General features: G+C 49.9%; 1 protein-coding gene across 1 annotated transcript in view; it reads left to right on the forward strand.

Moving 5' to 3' along the window:
• The window catches only part of LOC120874267 (teneurin-4), a 327,401-nt gene that overhangs the window by 253,891 nt on the left and 59,367 nt on the right, over nucleotides 1-14,143 (forward strand). The window contains exons 15-18 of the mRNA XM_040255609.1: nucleotides 3,558-3,819; nucleotides 6,364-6,631; nucleotides 8,628-8,771; nucleotides 10,887-11,136. Of these exons, the coding sequence (XP_040111543.1) occupies nucleotides 3,558-3,819; nucleotides 6,364-6,631; nucleotides 8,628-8,771; nucleotides 10,887-11,136 (924 nt within the window). The remainder of the gene's footprint in view (nucleotides 1-3,557; nucleotides 3,820-6,363; nucleotides 6,632-8,627; nucleotides 8,772-10,886; nucleotides 11,137-14,143) is intronic.

A 14,143-nucleotide genomic window follows, 5' to 3' on the forward strand; every position in this document is an offset into this window, starting at 1 on the left:
CCTCACACTTACACACACACACCCTCACACTTACACACACACACACCATGCTAAAATGCCAGACCTCAAGTTGTAAGAAGATTTCACAAACAGAAGACAGTAGCAGGGAAGCTAGCCAAACAGATCATTATAAAGATGGAAAATAGAAGTCACGAAGAAAAATTTAGAGGAATTAGCAGAAAAGAGAAGCAGCTCAGAGTCACTGAAGCACAAAGCCCAGGGAATGGAGCCCAGCGCTTTCCTCATCCATTATCTCATCTATCTAATTAATAACTCTGCCAAGTAACAGTGATCACCAACTTCATCTCACACGGGGAGACTGAGGCGCAGGCAGGTGATGTCAGTCACTTGTGGGCTAAGCAGCAGTGCTCTGGCCAGCCGTCACCAAGTTTGGCTTCATACGAGAAGCAGGCCTTCCCTTTGAGGTCAGAATCACAGCCGTGTCCACAGCGAGGTTTCCCTTCAGATGAGCGGGCCTGGCTCTTGGCAGCAGCCACCCCCAGCTGGCTCATGGCCTTGAGAAAGTGTCTTTACATTTTGTCTTCATTCCCTCCCCACACTTATCCTCATGTGAAGGGAGCGTGTAAGTCAGGCCACAGTCCTCCTTGACAGTTAAAAATGTTCCGTCATGCTGTTCACCTGCCACAGCCACAACAGTGTTGATCGGCTGTACCCCAAACAAAGTGCTTTTGGTTAAAAAAAAGTCCTGTCCACAACAGTGTTAATCGACTGTACCCCAAAACAAAGTGCTTTTGGTTAAAAAAAAAAGTCCTGTCCACAACTGTGTTGATCGACTGTACCCCAAAACAAAGTGCTTTTGGTTAAAAAAAAATGTCCTGTCCACAACAGTGTTGCTCGACTGTACCCCAAAACAAAGTGCTTTTGGTTAAAAAAAATGTCCTGTCCACAACAGTGTTGCTCGACTGTACCCCAAAACAAAGTGCTTTTGGTTAAAAAAGATGTCCTGTCCACAACAGTGTTGATTGACTGTACCCCAAAACAAAATGCTTTTGGTGTTAAAAAAAAATGTCCTGTCAAAGTACAAATGCTGTCATTTCTATGACAGAAAACTTGTTCCCTGAGTGTTTTCCCCAAACAAAGCCAACACCTAAACTCTTAGCTGAAAATAAGCACCTTCCCTGGTTTTTCTCTATCATCAGTATCAAAGGATGGTGGTACCCAGCTTCCTCTACACAGAGGTTACATGAACCTAGAAGGGGCTCAGTGACGAGCAGGCAAAACGGATAAAAAGGTTTAGCATAACACGGAAGAGTCAGGCTTTGGAGCTTGGGAACCCAAATCCGAGGGCACCATCTACCAAGAGCAATATCTGATGCTAGTTCAGTGCAAAACCCCTGCAGCTTCTAGAAGAGGGAAAAGCAAACTGGAACAATGAGGCTGATCCTGCCAGGTGTGTTTATCTGGGATGAAAATGAGGTCCTGGGGTAGGGTCCCAAAAACCAGCTACACAGGTAAACATTGGATTGACTTAGAGTAGTAGCCAAAGGAGGGAAGAACTTAGGGTGTTCAGTGTACAGTCAATTCAGAAGAATTTGACAGTGTCACTCAGGCATTCATTCTATAAACTACTCATATAACCATGAAACTCTGGGTTAAGTTTGGAGAGACTGAGCGAAATCGGTGTCCCTGGGTCTGAGAGTGAATGTAGGATTCCCGTGCACAGTGATGTGGGCTCTTAGGAGGAGTGTATATGGTGCAGGGGGGACCTGGGGAGGGGACTGGAATCCTGAGTGGGCCAGGAGTTAGCAGAAGCCCTTCCTCCAAAAGAGCAAGATGAGGACAGGCCTTGGAAATGCGTCCTGAGAGTAAGAGCTGAAGGGCTCTGTCCAAAGAGACATCAGAGCCGGGAGGTGGCAGGTGGACAGGATCAACGTTTCCAAGTCCTAGAGGACTGTCCAAGGCAGAGGCAGACTAGTTTGAAGTCACCCCAGCAGGAAGAACAAGGCCTAGTGGCTAAGGCACTGTAAGGAGAGGGAGCCAGGCTCACTCCGCCCACCGCCCCCCAACCCCGAAAAGTCTACTAACAACCAGAACTAACCAGAGATGAGACAGTCCTCCGGGGGGCAGAGCATCTCATCACTGGAAATTTGGCTCCTTGGAGGTGATTCTGTAGAAGGAAGTACAACATCAGATTCAGAGAAAGGACTAGGTCAGATGGCAGTGAAGTTTGCTTCCAGTGAGTCAGCTGTTACTTGATTTTGAACTTTCTCTTTTGATGGGGGTGGGTCTGAATTAATCTTGTTGCACATTGAACGTGAGAGCTTAAGAAGCAGCCACACACTCTACTTGACAAAGCAGACGCTGCCTGCAGAACTAGGGATGCATCTGCGCTTGCCGCTGGGCCTCCTTTGCCATCTTCTATAACGTGAGCTCGCCTGGTTTCTGGCCACAAAGCTGCAGAGTCCCCAGCTCAGACACTGTATGAGGCAGTGTTAGAAGCATGGGGCACAAATGGGAACTTGGTTTCCTGGGATTTAAAAAAAAAAAAAAAAGCTCCATGCCAAAGCTTGAATGGACAAGTACCCTGCCAGGTTTATCTGCAGGTGATGGGAATTAAGATGCTTGAGCCAAAAGCAGAGCTACCAACAAGTGCCCGGCCATCCCCAAGGGGCAACGAACAAGGGCTGCGTGACCACCTCTCAGCGATACTGCCACAGAGATCTCATCTCATCTCAGAGTTTGGGACCCCGTCTTCTGGTTCCCCTTTCACTTAAGTTACGGTGATTCTAACCGCACCCTTCTCTAAACTTACTTCACCATTTGTAACTCCAGAAGCCTGGTTGCGTATCATAATCAGAGTTAAAGTTACTATTGTTGTTATTGTTGTTTAGTTGCTCAGCCATGTCCAACTCTTTTTGCAACCCCATGGGCCTGTAGCCTGCCAGGCTCCTCCATCCATGGGATTTCCCAGGCAAGAATACTGGGATGAGTTGCCATTATCTCCTCCAAGGGATCTTCCTGACCCAGGGATCGAACCTGGGTCTCCTGCATTGGCAGGCGGATTCTTTACCACTGCGCCACCAGGGAAGCCCTAAAATTAGAATTTTAATGACTTAAGAATTTATTGGAACCTTTGCTTTTTACAGATGAGACAGTTGAGAATCAGAGAGGCTAAATGACTTACCCAAGATCACACAGTAGCCCATGGCAGAGCCAGGACTAAGCTTAGGGTTCCTAACGCCGGGCAGGGTTTGCTCTGCTTTATCTGATAAACTTTCACTGAGCTTCAGCTCTAAGAGACCCTAAGTACCAGAAGCACCACAGCAGAGGCTCATCAGTGGTCCTGTGTCCTGGAAAACGGTTCTCCATAGCAGGTTATTATTTGGTCTTGGCAAATTCTCTGTGGTGAATCACTTTCAAAACAATAGTGCCTTCCAGGATCTGGGTCACTGTGCGTGACTGCGGTCAGGTCTTTGAGGTGTTAGGGTCTCCCTCAGCAAGTGCTGAGACCCTTTGGTGTAATTTTTCCTCCTTTCTCTGCCTCTCTCCTCCTTTGGCTGCCACTCCTCTCCTTCACACCCTTCCCTCCCAAACAGCTTTGACCTGGTCACCAACGGTGGCGTCTCCATCATCCTGCGGTTCGAGCGGGCCCCCTTCATCGCACAGGAGCACACCCTCTGGCTGCCTTGGGATCGCTTCTTCGTCATGGAAACCATCGTCATGCGGCACGAGGAGAATGAGATTCCCAGCTGTGACCTGAGCAGCTTTGCCCGCCCCAACCCTGTCGTGTCTCCTTCCCCGCTGACGTCCTTTGCCAGCTCCTGTGCAGAGAAGGGCCCCATTGTCCCGGAAATCCAGGTACACCCGGGTTTCTGAGCTGCATTTCTCCATGCTTTTATTTCATTTAGGGGGTGGGGGAGGATCTCAGAGACGGGACAGAGAGAGCCATTAGCCCACCACCCGGAACCCGATGGCCAAGACCCCACAGCGGGGTGGTGTCGGGCTATGACAACCACCCCCTTACACATTTAATACACGTGAGCCCTTTAAAGTGCCTGGCAGCCTCCAACATATAATAAATCCCCACTCCCTCTCCACTCTGCCATCCACTTCACTTCTACGTCCCCTTTCCCCAACTTCCATTGTCTCCCCTCTCTCATTATTTATGTTTAAAATAGTGATGATAATTCCCACCAAGAGGAGTGAGACCGGAGGTCCCAAATGTTTGCATCATACTGAAGATTAAATGAGAAAACGTGTATGAGATGCCTCACACAATATCTGGCACCTACTAAGTGCTCGACAGATTCTAACCAGTATTATTATGAAGATTATTTTACATGCTCCGCCTTCAGCCCAGTTAATGCGTGCTGTGGCTCAAATCCATGCATGTAAGTGCTTTACTCCATTATCATTAAAAGGAAGCAATTTGGAAAAATGCGTTTTAATCTGATAGAAATCAAGATAGATTCTTTGCCTCACATAGCTATGTGGAGTTGAATTTCTTTTGCCATCTGGGCTCCGTTTCTCATGGCGGAAAGGAAGGCTGGGGAGGGCAAGGGATGACAGTGTGGAAGCTGGAGGAGAAGGCCCAGCTGTCCCACCAGCCTAACGAGAGCTCTGGCGACCAGCAGCTTAATGATCTCCAGTGTCGGGGCAGCGGGGCGTTTAGACATGTTCATGTGTGTATTTCTTGCTGGCTAAGCAGGCACATTTCTCTGCTGTGCCCTATTGAGTGGCTTTAGACGCAGCCCAAAGGAAGAAAATGCAGCAATTTGGGAATTCTCCTTGCACCCTCAGGTTGAAACTTCACTCCTTTTCAGAGATTCAGCGCCTGTCTCCTGTCTCCACCACCAGGCTGACCTTTCTTAGGAGATGGTTGTCAGTGGAGATGGAGCTTGCTGGAGAGGGGTGGTTTGTTACTCAGCCCTGGTTTGGCTCCAGCAAGACAGCTTCCCAGGAGCAGAGACTTTGGGACAAATGAGGTGAAGGGTCCCCCTCCTCTTTACAGTGCTCCCTGGGCTGAATGTCTACAAGCCTGGCTGGGTCACAAACCTTGCTTATTATCAGATGTCATGAAATACATGATATCTGGGTTTCCCCAGTCCTGTCATTGGCTAGCCTTTGCAAGTACAGGGAGATGTGCATTTTAAAGAGTATGTTAAGGAAAGTATTAATAAATATGTATGAGCACATCAGGATGGCACTCGAGCCCTGCTTTGCCTAGAACTTGTGAGCTGAAGCTGGGGAAGATTGCTGTCACACAGGCCCCCATCCCGGAAACATCATGTGTTCAGGAGAATGGAGCACCAGTGAGAATTCATTCCCGTCTATGACACAGACAGAAAGGAAGAGGCCTTTCCTTGTGAAGGCCCAGTTTCCCTGTGAACACGAGAGTAAAATAATCACTGTCCTTTTAATGGATACATTAGCCTCAATTGATTTGATGTCCCTTTCTTGAAACAGAGCCCAGAGCATCAAGCCGATAAAAGTTCTCCCCTTCAGCCACATGCTCGGCGTCTTGGCCTTTCATTTCAGCGTCCCGTCTTGGAGCCGAGCTCTTTGCCCTAGCAGGTGAAGCACTGCCTTCCCCACCAGGCTGCTCCTCCGGCACAGCCTGAGAGCACGCAGGCTCCAAGCAGCCCGTCTGCCCTCTTTCTGCTGGTGAGCTGAGGCCATTCGCTCCCGGTCCCTGGCAGCCTGTATTGCCAGCCCCGCCTAATGGCTCCATCAACATCTCGTAGCCTCTGTTCACCTTCCTGAAGAGGAAAGTCACTTGTAACAGATCTTACCTTAGGAAGGTTTTGAGAGAGCAGCAGTTCTTCTAGTTGAGACAGCTCTCCACATTGATCCCAGGGCAAGGTCTGTCTTCACAATGCCCCCTGCTTCCAGCAGCAGCAGCAGCCACAACAGCCACCGTCATCCCGCTTAGAAACATTTACTGGGTAATCGCTATGTGCCGGGCCGTTGATATACGTGACCTTCCCTGGTCCGCAAACTAGCCCAGTGAGGAAACTGCAACGCCGAGGTTCGTGGGTCTTCTGCGATGCACAGCAGGTGAATGAGAGGTGACGCTAAGTATTTTTTACACGCGTTATCTTGTCCTCTCACTGATGCAGGGAGTTGAACATCGTCATCCCTGTTGAAAGGAGGAAGAGCCCGAGGCTCGACCAGGCAGGGATGTGCCACTTGAGAGTGCGCCCCGGACCCCAGGCCTCTGGCTCTTGTCTTCCTCCCCCACTCCCTCCCCCCTCCTCCTCCCACTCCTCTTTGCAGTCTGCTTCCTCCTCCTTCCCCCTCTTCCTCCTCTGCCCCTCCAACACCCAGAGTCCGTGGGGCTGTGGCTGCCTCCCCTCTGCCAGTGATTCCGTGACCGTCACCCACTGTGATCTGTCTCTCCAGGCTTTGCAGGAAGAAATTGCCATCTCCGGCTGCAAGATGAGGCTGAGCTACCTGAGCAGCCGGACCCCCGGCTACAAATCTGTCCTGAGGATCAGCCTCACCCACCCCACCATCCCCTTCAACCTCATGAAGGTCCACCTCATGGTGGCAGTTGAGGGCCGCCTCTTCAGGAAGTGGTTTGCCGCCGCCCCAGACCTGTCCTATTACTTCATCTGGGACAAGACGGACGTCTACAACCAGAAGGTGTTCGGGCTCTCAGAAGCCTTCGGTAAGCCTCCCCACTGCAGGGCCCAGCGCCATCCTCAGGAGACAGGAAGGTTTGGGGGAACAGGGCTCTTGGTCTTCTGCCCTTGTTTGATCCTTGCTCCAGTTTCATTCCCTTTCTAGGTTCAGCAAAGGCAGAGTGAGGAGGCAGAGAAGAAGTAGCGTAAAAAGAAAGGAGAGGAAGGGAAAAGGAAGCAAGGCAGGCAGGCAAGAAGAGGGTCTGTTGAGCATCTGCTCCAGGGGGTGAACTCTCTGTACGCTGATATCTTAGTTAATCCTCACAACCGCCTTGTGAGTCAGAAAGTGTCCTCGTATTCTGCACGAGGAAGCTGAGGCCCGGAGAGGTGAGGGGACTTTCCAGGGCTGCACAGGGAAGGAGCTGGGCCGGATTTTCCCCAGAGCTCCCCTGCAGTTTTGCATTCCGCCCCCTCCCCACTGGGTACGCTGGGAGCCAAGATGCCATCCCTCACTGTTCACAGTCCCTTCTGGAAGCCAAGCTGCTTCTGTGGTCTCTTCAGAAGCAATGAAGCCTTGCCACCTCTTTCAGCTGACGTGAGAGCGCTGAGTGCTCTCCAGCCCGTCAAGGCCTCTCTGCACAGACACTGGGGCTGAGGCTTGCTTTCCTGCGATGACTGGGGACCACGAAAAAGCAGAGAGTGGCTCCTTGCGGGGCTCAAGGTCACAGGGAGGAGACCACGGGAGCATGTTCCAGCACATTCCGTCCTGCTCTGGGGAGCCAGCAATCTCTCCTGGCACCTAAAGGAAACTCTAAAGAGCTGCCCAAGTGTTAATTCCCGTCTTGAGCATATGGCAGGGTATTGCCCCCTGGAAAGCAGTGTCTGCCCAGAAAGATACTTGCAAGAAACAGCAGTCCTGTCTCTGCCAGTCCCTTTCCATAGGGCGGTCACAGGGCTTTTCACAAACCCAGCCTTGGGGAGTCCTCCATGGTTAGCCTGCCCCTCAGTGATCCCCTAAGGAGGCCTGGATCCATGAAACAGAAGTGAAACTGGAGATTTTCAAGTTTTGAGACCTCAAAGCAACTTCCGGCTTTCAGAGTACCCTAAAGGAGCTCCTTTTCCACGTATTCATTATCGGTGATTTAGGATTTTTTTTTTCTTTGTTCAAGTATTTCCATGTTCATCAATAAAAATGTGATAAATGGGCCAAAAAAAAATAGAAATAAAGTTATCTGTAGTCCTATAAGCAAATAAAACTACTTCTTAACATTAAAATTTATTTTCCTTTTTCATGCATAGTCTTTTTTAACATTGATTTAGTACCATATATAACCAGTCCTTTAACTCAGCATTACCACTTAGGCACTTTCCATGTCACGCATGATCTTCAGAACCACCATTTCCAGTGGCTGCATGTTCCTCGAGTGGATGCTCTTGGTTTGCTCAACCTCTCATCCCCTTTCAACCTTTAGATTACTTCCAACTTTCCACTATTATGAATAACACTGCATGAAGACTTTAGTACCTAAAGTGCTTTCCATACTAAAGACCATTTCCCTAGAATCAGTTGACATGGGTCCTTAAAGTATTTAGAACATTTGTTTAACATTTCCTAATGATGTACCAAGGTCTTACCCTGTGGCTCAGATGGTAGAGTCTGCCTGCAATGCAGGAGACATGGGTTCGTTCCCTGGGTCGGGAAGGTCCCCTGGATGAAGGAATGGCTACCCACTCCAATATTCTTGTCTGGAGAATTCCTCGGACAGAGGACCCTGGCGGGCTAGAGTCCATGGGGTCGCGAAGAGTCAGATGTGGCTGAGAGACTAACACTTTCGCTTCACAGTGGTGTACCATCACACCCCAAAAAAGGATGTTCAGGCTCAGCCTCCCTGGGTTAGTGTTGCATATAAATCTCATTGCCACTTAGGAATCTGATCCTTCTTTCTTTTCAAACCAAAGACAAGCAGGGGGCTTGCATGCAGATCTAAAGCCAAAGAAGAGGCTTTGCTCACGTGTGCATTTTGTGCTTTTTTTTCCCTACAGTTTCCGTGGGTTATGAGTATGAATCCTGCCCAGATCTGATCCTGTGGGAGAAAAGAACAGCAGTGCTGCAGGGCTATGAAATCGATGCTTCCAAGCTGGGAGGATGGAGCCTGGACAAGCACCATGCCCTCAACATCCAAAGCGGTGAGTGGATTAGTAGAATTCCAGGAGCCAGGCCATGGTGTGAGTCTTGTGTCACATGCTTTGTTCCCTGTGAGGCAAAAACACACGTACACACACACTTCAAATTCCATAGGCTCATGTGTGATCCACTGGTCAGAAGGGTTAATACAAATACCCCTTGGCAACCTGCTCTGTACTCGTCCCTGCTGGGCGCCGGGGATACAGAAGTGAAGTGCTTCAAGGGCTTACACTCTGGGCAAGGCAAACACTTCTCAGGCAGTTTTCACACCATGCCATGGATGGTGCCGTCACAGAGGGAAGCTGGGAACACTGTGGGGGCGCAGAAGAGAAGCCCCTGACTCAGCTTCTTGGTTCAGCAGGTTGTGTCTTTGGAGAGAACTTCCAGACTGGGTCTCCAGGGGTCTACAGCATTAGCCATGTATATCAAGCAGGAAGAACATTCTGGGCAGAGAGCACAGTCCATGCCAAAGCCCTGAAGCCTGAAAGAGGAGTGATTGGAGAAAAACGATCACTGTGCTTTGAGCACAGGGTGAAATGAAGGGAGTAGCAAAAGCCGGAGTGGGGGGCCTGAGCAGCTGGAGTCCCAGGTAGGAAGATTAGGACTTTCGACTCCACCCAGAGGCAAACCTCAAGCCTCTGAAGGCTTTACAGCATGGAGTGCCACTGGCAGATCTGTATTTTAAAGGTTATTTATTTATTCATTTCCTTTTGGTTGCAGTGGGTCTGAGTTGCTGCCTACAGGCTGTCTCTAGTTGTGACGAGCTGGGGCTACTCTTTGCTACCAGGCGCGGGCTTCTCGTTACAGTGGCTTCTTTTGTTGCAGAGCGCAGGCTCTAGGCTCACGGGCTCAGTAGTTTCAGAACATGGACTTAGTTGCCTCGCAGCATGTGGGATCCTCCCAGACCAAGGATTGGACCCTGTGTCCCCTGCACTGGCAGACAGACACTTAACTGCTGGGCCACCAGGGAAATCCCAGATCTGTATGTTAGATAGCTCCCTGGGACTGTGTTTCAAGATTGGACAAGTAAATGTGATGATGTCAGATCTCTTCTACCTAATCTGTAGATGCAAGAATGCCCATCAAAGCCACTGTGTATGGGGGGCAGGGATTGACAAACTAATTCTGAAGTCTGTGATAAAATAAAGATTTATAAATAACTGTGGCACTCTTTAAAATAAGAACAAAAAAGAAGCACTTGCCAGATGTTAAGCTATTTTAGGAAAACCATAATACCTAAAACTGTGTGATGCTGTTTACAGGAACAGATAAATAGATTCCATAGGATAGAACAAGGCGTCCAGAAACTGACCTGTGAGTAGTAGTTAGGACTCAGTTTGGTCATAAGTGTCAGAAAAGCCAAAATAACTGCAAACAAAAGTCTGGAGGTGAATGAAGTCCAGGGCTAGTTTAGACTGAGTCTCCTTCATGCGTGTCTATCTCCTCTATGTCAGGTTCTGTGCTAGGCACTGAGATACAGAGGGGGAAAGACATTGTCTCCACACCTGAAATGGTAAAGAGAGGACAGATAAGTGTAATAAAGAATTCTGTGCTGTGCCTTTAACACCGAGGCAAGATCCTCCACCTACAAAAAAACCACTATTTGCTGAAGCATACAATGATGCTTACCTTCTTAGTAATAAACTATTTTTTAAAATAAGGTATGTAACTTCGGGTTTTTTAAGACAGAAAGCTATTGCACATTTTAAAAAAAAAACAGTTCTGTGCTGTGATGGAGACACAAACTTGGCCCGTGCAGCGTGTACAGTTTATTTGAGAGTCAGTGAAGCTGAATGGTTCAGAGCCGGGATTCAGAAGTGCTTCTCCTGTCATCTATGTGATGTCATACGTCAATACGTGATGTCAGGGGTCCCCTGTCAATACTGGGAGGGTAACAGCACCCGTCTTACAGCCTTGCCGTGGGAACTCTATCAGCAGAGCAGCGTGTCCTGTCCAGGACAGCCTGGGTTTCCTTATGGGGTGAGGCAGCCTTGGAGCTGGGTCTGGAAGCAGTAGGCAGGGATCTGGCATCCCTTGCCAAACCAGGGTAACTCTGCAGCCACAGGGGGAGCCACCCCAGCCCCATCACTGACTCCGTTCCTCTGCCCTCGTCCCAGGCATCCTGCACAAGGGAAACGGGGAGAACCAGTTTGTGTCTCAGCAGCCGCCTGTCATCGGGAGCATCATGGGCAATGGGCGCCGCAGGAGCATTTCCTGTCCCAGCTGCAATGGCCTCGCCGACGGCAACAAGCTCCTAGCCCCTGTGGCCCTCACGTGCGGCGCCGATGGCAGCCTCTACGTGGGAGATTTCAACTACATCCGAAGGATCTTCCCCTCCGGGAACGTCACCAACATCCTGGAGCTGAGGTATGTTTGGTGAGGCCTCCCCCACGGTTCCTAGCATGTCCCTTCACCACCCTACGGGCCCACCTGGCAGGACCCACTGGCCCGAGAAGGGGACAGAACAGAGCCTCCCCGGTCACTTCCCAGAGGCTGATCTGTGAGCTAGAGGCTCTGAGGCAGCCAATGCCGCTCTCCACGGGGCACGGAAATGCAGACAAACCACCCTGGGGACAAGGAGATACCGTTGCTGTCCAGATGATGGAGGAGGCGGCCAGCCACTGAGTTAGACTCCTTGGAAGCCCTTCAATCTTTTTCCTGCTTCTTGGCACCAAACCAGAGCTGTGGTTGGTTAGAGATGGGGGAGCCCCACCCTCCCTTTCAGGAGAAACTGTACCAGGTTTCTCAGGGCTGTTTTAGAGAATGGACTCTGCCCATCTCCTGGGCTGGAGTCCATGTGAGCAGGATGGGCCCTTGAGCTGGGAAGTAACCAGGGGAAGAGGAAACTCTCTCTTGCAAGGCCTCTTCTATTTGCCTGGTGTTAATAAGACTGCTCTGCTATTATTATTTGCTATTATTTACTATTAATTATTACTGTTGCCCTTGACAAATAAGATAAAGGAGACTCAGGGAATTTAAGGAACCTCCCCAGGGTCCAGCTTGGCAGACCCAAACCCAGAAGGCCACCACACAGCTCTGCCTCACCAAAGCATTGTCATGGGGCCCAGAGGGGGCCACCTTGGCTGAGCGCCATGTTTACTTATCCCAGAGGTGATTGCCCGCTGAGAACCCCTCTCTGCAGGGCACACAGGAGAGGAGGGGAAGGCCAGCTGGCTGGCCACAACCATCACTACCCTGCAGATGAGAGCACTGTGTTCACCCACCCGACCCACAGTGGGATAAAGGAAGCCGGGGGCTCTTTGGCCATGACAAAAAAGCAGAACTCACATTCTGTGGACTCATAGGAAATCAGATATCAGGCGGAGTGAGAACCAGGCCATTGACAGGAGAGTCTCTGCCCGTTTTGTTTTCTCTCTTTTGTGAGTTTGACCGGCATAGATACCTGCCAGGGAAACGGGAACCCTTGAGTGTGTTTGCTTTAGTCCAACTGCTCATCTTGTCTTTCTCTTTCCTGTGCCTTAATGGAGAGAGAGCCATAGGCTAGGGGTCAGCCCACCTTGGCAGAGGAACTGAAACTGGACCACTTACCCTCTCTGGACTTCCTTTTTCACCTCTTTTAAATTAGAGACCCCACTTTCCCTGTCTCCCTGCCATAGTTGTAGAGAGATCACGGAAGATAGTATGTAAGGAAGGGAGGAGGAAATTACTTTGGGGGAAAAATAATTTATTGATAGGTTATCATCTCAGGATATTTCCTTCCCATCCTCTTTCCCAGGACTGTTTCTCTGTGTCACCTTCTCCCCTGTAAGCAGAATGTAGCTCCAATTCTCCGTTCTATTAGGAGGACGATCGTGGTGGGCCACACAGGTCTGGGTCACTCTCAGTAGGGCAGAGTGCACAGAGGCGGAGACACAGCAGTGAGCGTATCTCTGAGTGCACATCTCCAGGCAGGGGAGGAATTGACCATGCCAGCCTCTGGCTTAGCCCTGGTGCAAGCAGCCACCCGGGTCAACCGCGCCCTCTTCTGCTAGAGTCAGCAGTGTTGGTGCGGGTGAAACCATGCCGCTTCCGTGATATGTAGCTGCTTATAAGTGAGCTCACTGACAAGTAATATCCAATATGAAATATATCAGTGTCAGAGCTAAGTCTTTATTTATTACAGTATTGTACAGAACCATTGCTGTCAAGTTTTCAGGCTGCTAATAATGCTTCTAACCCTGTTGCTAACACTTCATTCTTTCTTCTATTCCCTGCTCTCCTGTCTTCTGTCAGAAATAAAGATTTCAGACATAGGTAAGCCAACCAGTGGAGAATTTCCTGTCTCTCCCTGCCTTGTTGCATGCTGTATGGTAAGCTGCACGTGTCAATTTCAGATCGCTCCGTGGCAAATGACTCCTGTGATTGGATCTGATTGGGGGTACATCGGCTACAGGGAAAGAAAGTCATTAATAATGGTGAAGGCGGGTAGGGAGAGCCTGAGCTCCTTTCGTCTCTGGCACAGCACAGCATTTATTTTGGTAGTGTGTGAACATGACAGGCTGAGTAATAGGGGAGATTTTACTCTTGGCAGAGTAATTTGCACACCCTAGTCTGATTATCCTGGGAACGAAGGAGGAGATTATCCCCACTGTGTTGAGTGACTTGGAGGATCACAGTGGGAACGCCGGGAGAAGGACTCAATCAGGCAGAGATCCTGGCAGAAGATAGGCTGCAGATTCGTCCGTCTCCGGGCATTCCAGGTGCCTCGGGTTTGGAGGCTGGGATGCCAAGGGACCCCTCCAGGAGGTCTGCCAGCTAGGCCAGATGGGGGAAGATGTTCAGGCCATACACGCCACCCACAGGGAGAAGCCCCCAAACAGGAGCTTTGTCACAGAGTAGATCTGTTGTGTAGGCTCCCAGTGGCCCTGCAGCAAGCAGCAGTGGTCCTCGTCAGACACACTGACGTCCCCGGGCTGCGGCGCTCATCCGGCTCCTAGGTGACGGTCACCTCAGAGTCCCCCCGCCTCCCACGCGTCCGGGTGGCCTGGCAGCAGCCATGGCACATAGGGGGTGGCTTGCACTGCCACCCACTTGGCTCTCAGTTACCTGGTGGGCGCAGATCAGACTGGCACGTGGGTGGGCACTTACTTGAGATAAGGACAGTAGAGAGTCAGACAGATCCCAATCCAACAGTGATTATGTCCATGTCTGTATAATTATGGTAATAACACAGCAATCATATATATTCTTTTAAGATAATAATAGTAATATGTAGAGGGCATTTAATGTGTAGTAGAAAGCAGGTTAAGCGTTTTACATAGATTAAAGCAATGCACCCTCAGACCGCCTTTGAAGTAGTTTTTCATGATACATCCAATTTACAGATGAGGAAACCGAAGCTCTCAATTGTGTGACCTTGGAAAACTGTTTAAAT

Source organism: Oryx dammah, unplaced genomic scaffold, assembly GCF_014754425.2.
Source record: "Oryx dammah isolate SB20612 unplaced genomic scaffold, SCBI_Odam_1.1 HiC_scaffold_15, whole genome shotgun sequence".
Taxonomy (NCBI): domain Eukaryota; kingdom Metazoa; phylum Chordata; class Mammalia; order Artiodactyla; family Bovidae; genus Oryx; species Oryx dammah.